The 15,267-nt window shown below is 46.1% G+C and overlaps 1 protein-coding gene across 15 annotated transcripts in view; it reads right to left on the bottom strand.

The window, feature by feature from the left end:
- The window catches only part of LOC119658486 (cytoplasmic dynein 1 intermediate chain), a 45,544-nt gene extending 30,406 nt beyond the window's left edge, over positions 1–15,138 (bottom strand). For 13 of the 15 annotated variants that reach the window (XM_038065932.1, XM_038065936.1, XM_038065940.1 and 10 more), the window contains exons 1-3: positions 14,994–15,137; positions 6,578–6,898; positions 6,196–6,323 (exon numbers count right to left, since the gene is read on the bottom strand). In XM_038065932.1, the coding sequence (XP_037921860.1) occupies positions 6,196–6,323; positions 6,578–6,876 (427 nt within the window). In that variant the 5' untranslated portion in view covers positions 6,877–6,898; positions 14,994–15,137. Of the gene's footprint in view, positions 1–6,195; positions 6,324–6,577; positions 6,899–14,993 lie in introns of all 15 variants that reach the window. The other 2 variants (XM_038065933.1, XM_038065934.1) reach the window with 1 other exon arrangement.
- Positions 15,139–15,267: the final 129 nt, after the last annotated feature.

Raw genomic sequence — 15,267 nt, 5'->3', positions numbered from 1 at the left:
CGGGTAGCTAAGATTCGGAAGCTCAGTGAACAATCCTGGAATTGAGGTTATATCAAGTCAAAAGAGAATCCTGCGCACTGCGCTTCGAGAGGCATCTCCCCTACCGAGTTGTTAAATCATCACTTATGGTGGCGGGGTCCGCGCGTATTCGACGAAACAAAGATTGTGCCGACATTCGAAGAGTTTACTATAATTCTCTGCCAGACCGAAGCATGCCTAAATTCTAGGCCACTCGTCCCGCTCTCTAGCAATCCAGATGATGACTCCTGGGCACTTTTTAGTACAACGATGAATAAATGCACTCCCGGAGGCCGATCGCACTCAACGGGGCTTTTATGAACGGTGGCAGCAGCTTAAGGCCATCCACCAAACCTTTTGGAGAAGATAGTCTCAGGAGTATTTGCACCACTTACAGGTCCGGACGAAATGGGACAAAATGAACCCAAGTATGAGGCCCGGTCGGTTGGTACTGATTCGAGAAAGGGAGACACCTCCGATGAAGTGGCCATTGACGCGTATCTGCGCCATCTATCCAGGAGACGACGGAGTAGTCCGATCGGTTACGGTTCAGTATCGCGGTTCTTCAAGGAAAGAAGTTGGGACAGTGAACGGGTCTCCCCTACCGGTAGAGATACCAAACGACCAGGAGGTGATATCTTCCGAAATAAGTCCTGTCAAATGGAAGCGGCCAGCTTTATCGCACGGCCCGAACCCCGCCAATCGAGCATTACCCAGCAATCTGGCGGAAGTACCTGGTTTGCGCGGAAAGCTGTCCATAAACATACGCCTCTCCAGAGGGGACCACTTTCAACCCAATTGACTATGCGCTGATCGAACGCCGCCACCGCTCAGCCTTGATGATTGTAAGAACATATAGGGAGGCCAATATAGACTCGGACCACTATCTCGTTGGCATAGTGCTCCAAGCTCGAATTACGACACCACCTGCAATCCCCTCTGACCATCAGATGAGAGCGAATACTGAAGCCATTCACAACAGATCCCTCCGTAACATCTATAAGAGGATGTGGATGTCGCAATAACTGCAGCTATCAGATGGATCATTGATGCGGCCACAAACATATTTGGTCCCAGCTGCAAAAAAAGTCGGAATGGCTGGTTCGAAAAGTGCAGGGAGCAACCGCACCAGGCGTGTAAGTTTTACCAACAAGTCAGCAGGTTGAAGCCTTACCTCGAGGCTCATCTAGCCGAGTAAAAGAGGGAAATCTGATTTCCGACAGAATGGGCATATTGGAGCGATGGATTGAGTATTTTGTTGAACTGCTGAACAACCAGAACATCCGCGAGTTGGACGTCCTGCCAACTGAAGACGACGGACAAATACTGCAAGTATAGAAGAGACAGTCTGTGCAATTCATCGGCTTAAAAATCATAAGTCTCCGCGGCCGATGAAATGGACAGCAGTTGCACCATCTTTTCATCGACTTTAAGGCCGCCTGTGATAGCATAGCCAGAATAAAACTGTACACGCCATGAGAGAATTCGGTATCTTGGCGAAATTGATAAGACTGGCTAGGCTGACTCTGACATTGGTCGCACATTGGTGCGAGGCCCGATAAAAGCAGCAGGATCACTCTCGAGACCATTTGACATCAACAACGATCTAAGACAAGGAGATGCCCTATCGATCGGATTATAAGAGCGTTATCCACTAACTGCCATCCAGTGGCCAAGCGTACAATTCCAACATCAGGACTGCAGTTTGACCAGCTGGAGCTAACAATCGACCAGAAGCCACCAGAATTAGTAGATAGAAAGGGTATTGTGTTCCGCAACTCCAGACGACGCACGATCGTAAAAGGGAGGCTCTTTTTGGTCCACTTTATCGTTCGTACCTAGGGTTAAGTGATTACTATTTCTTCTTGATTATGTCAAAAGCTTTTCGTGGTGTGAAACTGACTTTACTTGAAAGTTACGAAAATTGGCCGAGTTTTTTCGTGCCAACAGAGAGAAGGCGTTTTGAAAAGTGTCATAATGAAATTGCGCTCTTAATGAGGAAATGACGAGACTTATGCACGATTGCTGCGTATAAAAAATATAAGGTTAAAGATCTTACTTTCAAGGCAATGATTTTGCCAGTATCCTCGCATGTTCAGAATTTTAGTACAGAACTATTCGACAAATGGCTGCCAAAGACAATTCATGTGTTTACCGTGCATTGCCTTCGACTTCCATTCACCGACCTTGATCCAACTTCACCCCACTCAGAGAATTGAAAGATCGATCCTTCAAGTTAAGTGGAGTCAGTCTACAGTCTGCCTTACAGACATGCAAGGGACTCGCCTGCTCTTTGCTGTAAAAATAAACGCACAGCGAGTCGACTTGGCGATGGTGTTGTGCCGCCACGTCAACCACGCCTCTACCTCCGATGTCACGGCAGAGTTTGGATGATGCATTCGGAATTTGGACATAGTAGTCCGTATCCGCCGCTGGACGTTTTCTAGATTCCGAATGCATAAGCCAGTGAAGGGATAGCGAGTACATTCAATGCGCTTATTTTATGCTTCGCCGAGAAATACAATTTCAGTACCAGCTTTATACGTCGTAGGAATTCGGACAGCAGAGCATCCTTCAGATCACCAACACGAGCATGGGTTCCTTGCAGAATTCCTCGGCACTTGTAAAAGTCTGTCTTGACCATAGCTTGGATGTGGATGTCACCAATGGTATGTCGTAATGACCTTTGCGGATTCATTGGTTTCGACACTTGTCTAACCCAAACTCCATCCGAATATCACGGCTGTAAATGTCTACTATTCGCAACCGACTTCTAAGATGATCGTCAGTACCCGCATACAACTTGATATCATCTAAGTATATCAAGTGTGTCAGCTCACACTTAGCACGTAGGCCATATTCGCTTGCGAAACTATGCCCGCTAGCATCGCTAAGTAGCCATGAAAGGGGGTTCAGCTCAAGACCAAAGAGGACTCAACGAATCCCCCTGGAAGATGCCACTTCGTATATGGGTAGGCTCTTAGGTATTGCCACCCTCAAATAAACGCACTAATCAAGTGGCATGCCACCCTTTATTAGTTTCGGATCAATGCGATATAGATGTAGAACATCAATTAGCCAGGTTTCTGGGACGCTGTCGAAAGTCTTGGTATAATCGATATAGGAACTAAAGAGGTTTCTTTGGCATCTAGTTGCTTGTCCTACAACTACCGAGTTCATAACGAGTTGCTTTTTGCAACCCCTTAAACCGACTCGACTTCAATTTCGTCAAAAGTTTTTGAAAAACTTATCAACTTTAATTTAATGACCGATCTTGACTCAAACCACCTTATCAACGACAAGCAATACGGATTTCGTTCTACACGCTCGACCGGTGACTTGATGACACTTCTCACGGACAAATGGAGTCAGTGTCTTCATAATCACAGCGAGGCCAAAGTTGTCACCCTTTCGAAGGCTTGTGATAGAGTATGGCACCCTGCCCTCCTAGCCAGACTTCGCGCATTTGGTCTTGATGACAAGCTCGTCAAATGGGTTGAAAACTTTCGATGGCTGTTCTATTCGAGTCATATTGGACGGTCTTGAATCAGATCTTCATACCCAAAATTCTGGAGTACCTCAAGGTACTGTTCTACCACTCACCCTCTTTCTCATCTTCATTCATGACCTCTTAAGTAGCACTTTCTATGCAAGCCACAGTTTTGCTAATGATAGCACCCTTCACTTCGCGTATTCAGTTGACTCGCTGGCTAACTCTTGTCGTAGTACATTGCGTGTCAACCAGGAGCGCATGTTTGAGTCATTATTGCTTGGGGTGTTCAGTTAAACGCTTTTAAACCCAATGCTGCCTCATTTGGAATAAATTATGTGCTCCCACCTCCACACAATCTATTCTTGTCGATGGTGGGAATACTTCCGATCCATCCCCACTCACGGCATTGCGAAAAATGTGATGGAATTTTTGGGGTTTCTGAATCGTTGGAAAAAATATTTTGTCTCCTCTTGATAAAGTTCAACGAAGAACTTTTAAACTCATCGATGACGTGAGTGTGGAGGCACAGGCTAGTTAACACGGATTCGTCCGGACTGCGCCTGGAACTAATGCAATTCACCAAGAAATAAAACTCACCCGCCTGCGGGTAGCAGGGTGGGAGTCACGAGGCTGACGGAGCAACCGGAAAGCAAAAAGTCAGTGAGAAGTGATGTAGAAAATAAAAGAAAGCTCAGTCAAATGTTGGATGTCTTTCTCTTCTCTATCGTTATAATAACTGTCATTGCTCCCAGGAAATATCAAGTCTTTTCCCTTCTAGAGCCTCTCCCAAACGCAAAACCCGGCTAAGTAGGCGCTCCTATCCCCATACTCAAAGGGTCAGTGCTAGTCGTACCGTGAAATACCACGAATCCTTCTTATCTCGATATATACGAATGTGGAACATACTATCATCGTTTGTCTTCCCGAAGAAGTACATCGCCACTTTTTTCACGCTCAACCCCTTCCCCATTTCAATCCTCGTCACGAACTAAAGAGGTTTCTTTGGCATCTAGCTGCTTGTCCTACAACTACCGAGTTCATAACGAGTTGCTTTTTACAACCTCTTAAACCGACTCGGCAGCCTTTGTATAATAATTCTGTTATAATTAACACTTCCTCTCTAGTCTGGGAATACAATATACGACGGATGTTATTGACTGCAAGAGTACCCTGTGCTCTGGGAGCAAAGAATTCGCAGTAAATCGACAGCATAGGACTGTTTACCGATGCCTCAGCCTGTATTTTTACCGGAGTTATCGAAAAGGCAAATACTATGTCACTTCGAACTCGAATCGGATATTACACTTAAAGCTCAACTACTCTGATATACTGCCTCCTTCATCGACTATTGCTTTGCGGGGCGGGTTAAAGCGCCATTTCACTTATGAGATTTTCCCTGGCACCTTCTTCATCCATTCACCTTCCTGATTATTGCCCTGATTTGACTCAGTGCCCATGTTTACGTGCTAGTAAATTCATTTTTGAATAGCGGATCAGATTAGGCAATCGGGAAAAATTTATTAATTTATGCTGTTGTGAAACAGCTGAAAGCATTCTGCAACCTGAAATGTTAAAAATTTCTGGGTGCTACCCGAGGAAAGCACACTAAAGCTTTGTTTCTCGGTTTCAGGAAAACTAGCAATATCCGCTGGCCGCATTCTTCAGATCACTTTGTTTTTTTATCTTGTTTCAGATGATTGAGTCATGAGTTACAGCCACCACCGCATAACGATTTTTTTTGGGAGACGTCTTGGTTAATTTACTGCTTACGACTTAGTATTTCATATTTTTCGTGTATTGCGCAGCTAAGGCTTTAAAATGTTTCCGAAATTTAGGAGCAGAACTACATGTTTTACATGGGAATCGGCGAACATATGATTAACTGCACAATATATAATTATATGCGGGTTGGGGCGCAGAGAGCTGCATGGTGATGTCTTCCTTATTTATGCATAACTTCAAGTTGCGCATTTGATGCATATTTATAATTTAGTGGATCATTTTTAAGATGAAATCCCAGTGTTCAAAGCCAATGTGTCACCAATCAAATGAAAATACCATGTGGATGTGTGGTTCGGCTTCTAATTCTAATGTTTTGTTGTGGATTCGCAGAAATGATGTCTCTAAATACTAATGATATTGAACCAATGCGGGAAAACAGCAGCTCCGTCTAAAGAACCATTTCTAATTGCATTGAAAAACACTAACCGGTGCAAGTAACAAGAAAGTAAATCTTTCCTTACTTTGGCTTCGAAATATCTGTTGCTAGAAACAGTAACTTGTTTGTGTGAATAGTCGTGAGAACCCCACTCTATTCCTTTCCTCCAAAAAGCTGTATCTAATCCTACTTTGCCGATTCGAACTAAGATTGCAAAAAAAGTAAATGCTTCCAACGATTATCGGAATAAACCTGACTACGTCTGTTAGATGAAACCAAACAAACAGAAACTAACGCACTAAGCACGAAATTTAGATAAAATCCTTCTAATGATGAATCTAAGATTCTACTGCTACTGATCTAGCTGTAAGAATTATTTCATGCATGATAGATTGTGTGTGGGCGTGTCGACATAGGATGATTACTGTGTCTTTTCAACGAAATGTAATGGAAATTTATGAATATTAATAAAACACGGGGCAACAAATTTCAACTAAAATTATTATAAAAAAATATGATAACCCACCATCACGCTCATGACCGCCGGTACTATTCGTTTGTGTTTGTTTTGAGTATGTGACTTGCTCTTTTGGTGGAATGTTGGTGGTTTGAACGCTTACAACACTTAAATTAACAGGCTTTCTACGACCAGTACTGAAAATCAGAAATAATTGGATTTAGGGTTAATATTATCTTAAGATTGTTAAGTTTAAAATTAGGTATGGACTTGAGCCCTCAATTGACAAGTTCTCCAGGAAATTTTGAATATATCACGACATTGCAGTAAGGCTTGGGCAATTCTGTCAAGTCAAAATCACCCAAACTGTACTCCATACTTCATCGCCGCGACTATCTTTATCGTTTCAAGTAGGACAGTAGATGATGTTGAATTAAAGAAGCAAACATACCTGCTACCATTCAAACTAATTGGTTGTAAACTGCCTTCAGGAGTTTGATTATTCGAGTTGTCAGGTGTTACTGAATTCACTGATGACAGTGATGAGAGAACTTCAGAAACGGGGGCAACACCTAGTGACGAAAGCATTTCGTCGAGATCTTTACGTTGATCCTTATCATGACCGCTGCCAACTCGACCGGCTGCTTCTTCCATGTCTTTAATTTCTTTTTCGCGACGTCGCCGATCCTTCTCTTCCCGCAAAGCGGCCAATTTGGCCTTTTTGCGTTCAAGCTCAGCCTTACGATCCATGTTTGAGATGTTACTTGTTTATCTGTAATTAGAAACACAACAAAAGAATTATGAAAAATTCAAATTTAGATAGGGATAGAACATCGATGAAGTTCTATGCTCAACGTCGATGAGTTGGCAAACCCACTATATCTGGGGAGTGGGGAGGCGAGAACCTCTTCTTGTAACTTTCTTAATAATAATACTGGCATTTGTACTGTGGCAACACAATGGAGACATGAACTACCCACTGCATTATCGGCAGTGTGAACGCCTCCGTAAATGCACCGAATGAACCGACACATCTAGCGGCCTGGTAAGAGGCCAGGGCGGTATGGTTCTTACTCTGACCTCCTATATTTCCAACAGCTTCAGCCGCAACGACACCTGTCTCAGCTACAACCAGGTATCTTATGTCACAGCGACAGCAGCAACGACTAATCGTGAAGATGCCGGTTCTGCGGCAATGATGACCGTTTTTTTCGATCGCTCTATCGGTCTCCGTTCAGATTGTTTTATGTGTGGCTGCGATGATTTCGTTGCTTCGGCAGGGTCACAATAAAACTCTTTTCTGTCCGTTCCGTTTCGGTTTTCTGCTTCCGCTTCGCTCACTTCGCTTGATAAGCGTCACGTAACATGGTGCATGACAAAACGAGGGGAGGCAGCGGTCACAGTACGGGCGCAATTCGCGCAATTTGCACTCGCGTTCGTCACAACAGACGCCACGCGTTGTAATCATGCACTCGTCGGTCTTGACGAAGGGACCATCGGATTGGTCGCGAACGTGTTGGAGGACCGCACCCAGATCCGACTGAAGGAGCAGTTCATAGGCTGGCTATCAGTAAGTGAGTAGGCCAAACAGAATCACTTATTGATCGAGCAAACACTGGGCAACCGTGCTCCTAGCCAGCCGCTTCGAGAAATGAGACAGTTGGGTAGAGATAAAATCGAGTCAGAGCTGTTGAAATCTCTGTGGTTGCAGCGACTCCCAAAGAGCACCCGTTCTATCTTGCCCTGCGCCGACTCGGGATCGCTGGAGGTGCTGTCTGCCATTGCCGATAAAGCCCACGAGATGTACGCCCGCCCTGTGGTCGCGAAAGTCTGTAAGGATGCCACGTCAAGAGGAGCTTAGATAAACGGCGGCTTCACTTGCGGACGCAGTTTCCAAACTGATAGCGACTGTGTGTACTTTGCGTTCGGGAGGTAGATCTCGATCGCACTCACGGTTGTGGTCGATTTCTCGAAAAGGGCGTTCGGATAGTTGCGCGCCGGGATCCCTATCGGCCACATTAATTTGTTGGTACCACCGTAAATTCGCAGCTCAAATGACCAAATGTACCACCGGATGCAATTTCAATGCAAAAAATTAGATTCACTGGGTGCCTCGGAAGCGGCTATCCGAAGTGCAGTACCACCTCACCTTACAATTTTCGACCCTCTGAACAGACGTTGTTTTGTGGTCGATACAGGCGCGGAGTGTCGGTTCCCCTTGTACTCCGTCCAAATACGCTAATACCGCAGAACTTGTGACTGGCTGCTGTGAACTCCTCCCCAAGGACAGGCAGGTAGACGTGATGCTTGGATTACGCCGAACACTTTCGTGGCCATTCATTTTGACGGACATTAGCACCCACATTTTAGGCGCAGACTTCCTGGGTAACTATGGGCTGCTGATGGACCTGCAGAATAGACCCCACAAACTCTTTCAAGTTGTCAGGAAAAATTTCCACCTGCACAAACTACATTTTTTCGATTGTTTGTTGCCTACCATCACATTCGCGCACTTTTCCAAAACAAGATTCGCAACATCACTACTGAAAGTAATATTTCCCAGCCGATTAAGCACGATGTGCTGTACCACATCAACACCACCGGCTCCCCGATCTTCTCAAAGGTGCGTCCCCTATCACCACAAAAATTAGCTGTTGTAAAGAAAGAGTTCGATGATCTTATGAAACAGAGTATATGTAGAGCATCCAATAGCTGTTGGTCATCTCAAAAAGCCAAACCACGAGGCCTTGTAGAGATTACAGGCGTCTGAATGATCAGACCATTCCCGCCTGGCCCGGCTCAAGCTTTTGTTTCCGGTAGAAAACGCAGCGACGAGGGATGCACATTGTGTTCATTTGCACTTGCAACAGGCGAGAGTCATATTTCATTGAAATCAAGTCCGTGCTGCGAATTGATCGTGCTCGAATTGAACACACTGGAAAGAACCAGAGAGCCTATTGCCATGCAGAACTCACATTATTTTCAATTAAGATTGATTTTAAATGAAATAAAGAAATTTAGCACTGTTAACGCGTTGAGTCACATAAAGTTCGGTGTCGCAGGAGGCAGGAACAAGGCCCCTGCAGATATATAAATTAATTGACGCCCTCGATGATGTAGTTTCAGATGCTGCCACGATCGATTTTTCGCCGAGACACAGTGCTTCAGAGCCTCAAGGACAACTCCAAATACAAATTTCGGGAGTTTCCCCTTTTCGACTTAACCTCGGAAATAATCTGAAAAGGAATTTGGACCTTTTGTCGTGAATTGAGTTCCGGCCGAAGTCATTACTGACCAGGGAAGGCAGTTCGAGTCTATTCTGTTCTCGGAGTTGAGCAAACACCTGGGCTTCGGACGCCGCTGGACGACTGCGTACCACCCGCAATCCAATCAGATGCTGGAACGCTGGCATAGGAGACTGAGGGCCGCGATGACTCCTCGGACTTGGTCGCAAGTCCTGCCTTTCGTTTTACTTGTGCTATGTACAGCCCATCGTGAAGGAGTTTGCTGCCAGTTCCGACGAGTTGGTATACTGGGAGGATTTGAGACTCCCCAGCGATCCTGTGTTCGATACCAGTTCGGCCCTGTCCACCACTGGGTTTTTTGTTTGCTTCGGTACACCGTGGCAAGATTTAAATCACCCCCGCCATCCCGTCATTCTTCGACGAGGGCCAACACCCCCAGATACCCTTGTAGCCACCAAATGAGGGCCGATATGAAGTGCTGAACAGAGGAGAGCACTTCTTTAGGCTTGACGTCGGCGGCGGGCCCAAGAACGTCTCCATGTCCCGATTAAAGCCTTTTGTCTCCGGAGCTGAGGTTTCGGGGAGAAGGGGTGCGCGGCGCGTGAGATTAGATCTGCGCCCCTAAAGTTGGCGAGCCAGGAGTTGGGTCTGTCGCTGAAGTACGGTATCAGCTGGGGGTGGGGTAGTGTGTAGGGAGGCTAGCTAACACGGATTCGTCCAGGCTCCGCGCGGGTGAAATGCAATTCACCATAAAGTAAGAATCACCGGCTTGAATGGTTCGCCTACATGTAAGAAGGGAGTCACGAGACTTGCGGAACAATCGGGAAGTAAAAAGTCAGTGTGAAGTGATGTAGAAAATAAAAGAGAGCTCAGTCAAATGTTGGATGTCTTTCTCTTCTCTATTGTTATTATAATATAACGGTGACTGCTTCCAGGAAATATCAAGTCTTATCCCTTGTAGAGCCTCTCCCAAACGCAACACCCGGCTAAGTAGCCGCTCCCATCCCCATACTCAAAGGGTCAGTGCTAGTCGTACCGTGAAATGCCACGATTCCTTTTTATCTCCAACTATACGAATGTGGAACATACTACCATCGTTTGTCTTCCCGAAGAAGTCCATCGCCACTTTCTTCATGCTCAACCCCTTCCCCCCTTCCATTTCAATCCCTAACTTCCTTCCTCCTCGTCACGGCTGTGCTACGGCTTTATAGCTTCAAAGGGCATCCCCTGAGCTTTGGCATCATCATAAAAAAACCCTTTTCTTGGTGGTGAATAGCATCAGTTCCGTTTTAGTTGGATTTATGTCGAGTCCGCACCTTTCCCAACGTTCTTTCCATGACACTTAATATCACCAAGTCGTCGGCATACGTCACCACCTTCACTCTGCTGCTGTCTAATATTTGTAAAATTTCGTCCATCACTATTAACCGGCGCCACCCTGGGGCGTGTCTCTGTTCAAAGCTCTGGTCCAGTAGTTGCCCCCCAGATCCGACTGGGTTTTCCTGGTACTTAGTGTGGATATAATCCAATGCGTAAAATACTGGTCAAGGTTCCCTTGAAGGCGTTGGTACTAACCTTCAGGTAGCACTCCTGACCCCTGGCTCCAATCGGCGCCACCTGCTGAGACTGAAATCTTGCCCAGGATAAGCACCTGTCCACGGACAACAAACCGCCTTCGGGCAAACCGCCTTCGGACAAACCGCCTTTGGGCAACGCACAATCCAAGAGCTGTGCCAAGGTTGAGGGGAAAGGAGCGTTCGGGACACCTGCGGCTAAGGGGAACCCGAAGCGGCAGCGGTCCTCGGACGATCTTAACTCTTCGACACAAAAGGCAGCAAAGAGGGGCTTGGCCGGCAACGGCTAGGCCCTCATTTGCAGCCAAGGCTATCGAAGCCGATGGATGTGTCCTGTATGACGACTCTAATCCATCCGGTTACGATACCGAGTAGTGCGAATAGCTTAGGAGGAAACTCCTCCTAGCTGTAAGGATTGCGTCTGCGCAAGGCATTAAGCTTTACTTTGAGTCGGTAGGTATATACCGTAAAACGTTACGGCTGAACTTTGTCGACGAAGACACGAACAAGTGGCTCAGGCAGTGCTGCTCCTCCCTTAACGATGTGTGGAAGGGTGCGCGACTAACCTTGAACAGGATCTCTGAGTTTTCATCATTCAAAAAGTGCTTTCTCTGGGTTCCAAAAGAAGAGCGAAATGGTGTTGGGGTTCTGGAACAATTTGGTGTAGAGAACAACCTCAATACTCCCACTCCATTTCGGAATGCGAGGAAGACAGATTGGGTGATGTATCAAATAGAATTGAGCGCTCGAGTCACAATCCCTGGGAAGCGCATCAAATCCATTGCTGGAATTGAGAAGACAACCCAGATGATCACAACTAGCATGAGAGAAGCTTTCGAAGAAAGCTGTCCACTCAAGATGTCAAAGAAGAGTAAAACACCATGGTGGAACTCGGATTTGACAAAACAGAGGAGAACGACAAGGATGCTCCTTAATCGTGCTCTGAAGGGTGAATCAAGCACTAGCTGGAATCGCTATAAAGAGGCACAGAAGGCTCCAAAGAAGAGCATATGATTGGCTAAACGATCATCTCGGAGAGGCTTTTGCGAAGAGACTAACTCTCTTGAGGCAACCTCAAAGCTGAAACGGATTCTGATCAAAGAACGTAGCCAGAAACTGGGTTATTTAAGTTTACAGAATGGGAAGTACACAGAAAGCGATGAAGAAATTGCAAACCATTTGCTTGAAGGGCACTTTTCAAGCAGCATCCAAAATCTCATCTCGGGGTCGACAGGTGCATACAACCCTCAGCCGAGAGACTGGAATCTGGTATGCAAAGTAGTATCGCTGGAGCGAGTGAAATGGGCATTTAACTCGTTCCATAGATACAAGTCTGCAGGTCCGGATGGCATCATCCCTGCGCTAGTAATAGAAGGAATGGATGCCCTGGGTCTACACATTCGGAATATATATCGTGCATGCCTAGCACACGCTTATTTTCCAATTAAATGGCGTGATGTGAAGGTGTTGTTCATCCCCAAACCAGGAAAACCCACTTACACAGACGCAAAAAGCTTTCGACCGATCAGCCTAACGTCCTTTCTGCTAAAAAAACTAAAAAGACTAGTAGATAGGTTCATAAGGGATACACACATTCCTAAGTGGCCACTTCACCATAGGTAACACGCCAACCAGAAAGGCAAATCCACGGAGACAGCACTCCATGAACTTACGGCAAAAATTGAAAAGGCGATGTCCGAAAAAGAATACGCCTTAGGTGCATTCATGGACATCGAAGGTGCCTTCAATTATGCCTCATTCGCGGCAAGACTGCCCAAGAGTGTCCGCAAGCATTTGCGGACGACCAAGCCGTAATAATTACCGGCAAGTTTGCGGACACAGTATGTGACCGCTTGAATGCAAGTCTGCATGTAATCCACAGTTGGTGCCTTCGCAATTACACGGTCATGCATCTGTCTGCATCCGGTAGCCCTGATGCCGACCGATCATATGCTTTCCAGATTCGTCTTTGAAAAGACATACACTGTCGTAATCACCGAAAGAGAAGAATAGTCGATATTTTCAAATTACAGACTTAATAATCTTCACCGACGGGTCAGTCATGGAGGGCGGATCGGGCGCAGGAGTGTTCTCGGAGAATCCGATTATAGAACTGGCCTGACCTCTCGAAAAAATGACGACCATATTCCAGGAGGAGATATATGCCATTTCACTGGCAGCAGAAGAATGTCTGCGACAAAAATGGAGGGGCCGCACCATTCGAATCTGTCCCGACAGTCGGGCGGCATTATTAGCACTAAATGGCAACGACATTTGGTGTGGAGTTGTCATCAGGTGCTGCTGAAACTTGGCCAACTGAAGGAAACATTCCTGATGTGGATGCCGCGGCACTCTAACATCGCCGGTAATGAGGAGGCTGACAGACTGGCTCGCCGAGGGTCTGGATTCACAATGGTGGGGCCAAAACCAGTTCTTGGAATCCGACCATCTACTGTCAAGTCTACTCTGAAGGGTGAAATTGCAAGGATTCACACAGCCGAATGGAGAAATTTGGACCCTTGCCGGCAAGCGAAAGGAAGGAGCCTAGGGCTACTAGAGCGGCATTTTTGTTGTCCCTTAAGAATTGGGACATGAACACCTTGGTAGGGCTTTTAACGGTGCACTGCCCTTAAACTACTATATGGAAAAGATTGGGGTAGTGGTTTCGGCTATGTGCAGCCAATGTGAGGAGGAGGAGGAGACGGCCTTTTATGCAGCTGCCCGGCCTCCTCAGATCTCACACGAAGACACCTTGGCAAGGTTTTCTTCAATGAAAAATTCTCACACTCTCTGCCTCTGGAGAATGTTCTCGAATTCGCTAAAGCCTGCAAACGCCGTAGGCCGTAGACGATTGACAATGGGCCTAACAATGGCCTGAGTGATCGGAGCTGCGACTCCCCCCAGTAAACCAAACTAATTACTCGACTCTTGGTAACTGCGGCGCAAGAAGGGGTGAAATAAGGAAGAAGGCCAGGCAGAGTCACAAACAACGGAGTGTCCGTCTAGGGGGGAGGGGGAAGAACGGAGCAGGGCGGGAGTGCGGATCACTTTTAGCCCTTTCTTTACGTTGGATTGATTCCACGCTACGGAGCATTCAGAGAAATTGGCTGGATGACCCAGTTGGCCCCAGTTCCTTATCAGCGTTGCCTTGGACAGTCGATTGGCAGCAATCCCTAGAAGCGTTTGGACCGGCGCCTTGGACTCATCTAGGATTGTAGCCATAATTTGTAGAGACGTGACCAAATTGTTGGCAGGTAAAGCACTGAGTGAGATCCTCTTTCCTAGGTTTTTTTCAGCTGATCCGCTGGTGTAGGGGGGCTTTCAGATTAGAGATTATGGTAGCATCTGCCTCACAATAAATTTACAATTTAAATACGTCTCAAAACCTGGAGGGGTCAATGACCCAGGAGAATCATAAGATCCACATCCCGGCTGATGTGGGCCGGTATATTTGCTTTATTGGTTGTACTTCTGGGGAAGCGAAGAGCTGGCTGCTGAAATATTAGGCCATACGTATGCCCAGTAGAATAGCGATTGCTTCTCAGAAGAAAATTACTCGAAACTATTATGCGTAAGCCGCGAATCTCCAAATAGAAAAAAAAGCATCTCCAGCTGACAACCACGCTCACCCATAAAAACAGCTTCAAGCCACATTTACAAAGCCGACCGGCAATTACTGCTTAGGCAGCCCCCTCTTGCACGGTCGCCACAGATTTTCTTTCATCTTTTGACGCAGAAACGCACGGAAGTCTGCCTTTGATGATGTCACCAGAAAATTATTTTCGGCTGAGACCTGACCGATCCCCGTTGAATGCTAATTAACATGCACTTCTGGTCACATTCAATGCTGAACCTCTGGGTCTTGCAACCGAGAAAACCAAAAACAATTCCGTCTGGAGCAGTCGCGAAAAATGCGCATCCCAAGATGTGTCATCGTCGGGAACCCAAAAATCGATTCGCGGCCACCCAATTAGTCGCTCACAACTTGTTACTCCGTTTGAGGGCTGAACTGACAATTCTTGGGATTAAATTGTACAATTTCACTTACTCGTAGTATAAAGCTTCGTCTTTTGTGTCTTTTTCACATTAAAGTTCTTATTGTATTGCCAAAAACAACTTTTTCCACTTCGCCTAATCGGAGTACATTTCCTCACTCACTTTTCCAACACATAAAATGTCAACAGTGACTGATGTTCGCCCAACCGGTGACGGGGCCATCTATTCTTTCGGGTGAACACTAAGCGGTTCTACTAAAATTCGTTCAATGAAAATAAGCTTTCAAGGCGGGAAAATATTTCGTTATGGAGATTTTTAATTCACGA

This window comes from Hermetia illucens, chromosome 5, assembly GCF_905115235.1.
Source record: "Hermetia illucens chromosome 5, iHerIll2.2.curated.20191125, whole genome shotgun sequence".
In the NCBI taxonomy this organism is placed as follows: Eukaryota; Metazoa; Arthropoda; class Insecta; order Diptera; family Stratiomyidae; genus Hermetia; species Hermetia illucens.
This window is presented reverse-complemented; position numbering and strand designations above follow the sequence as displayed.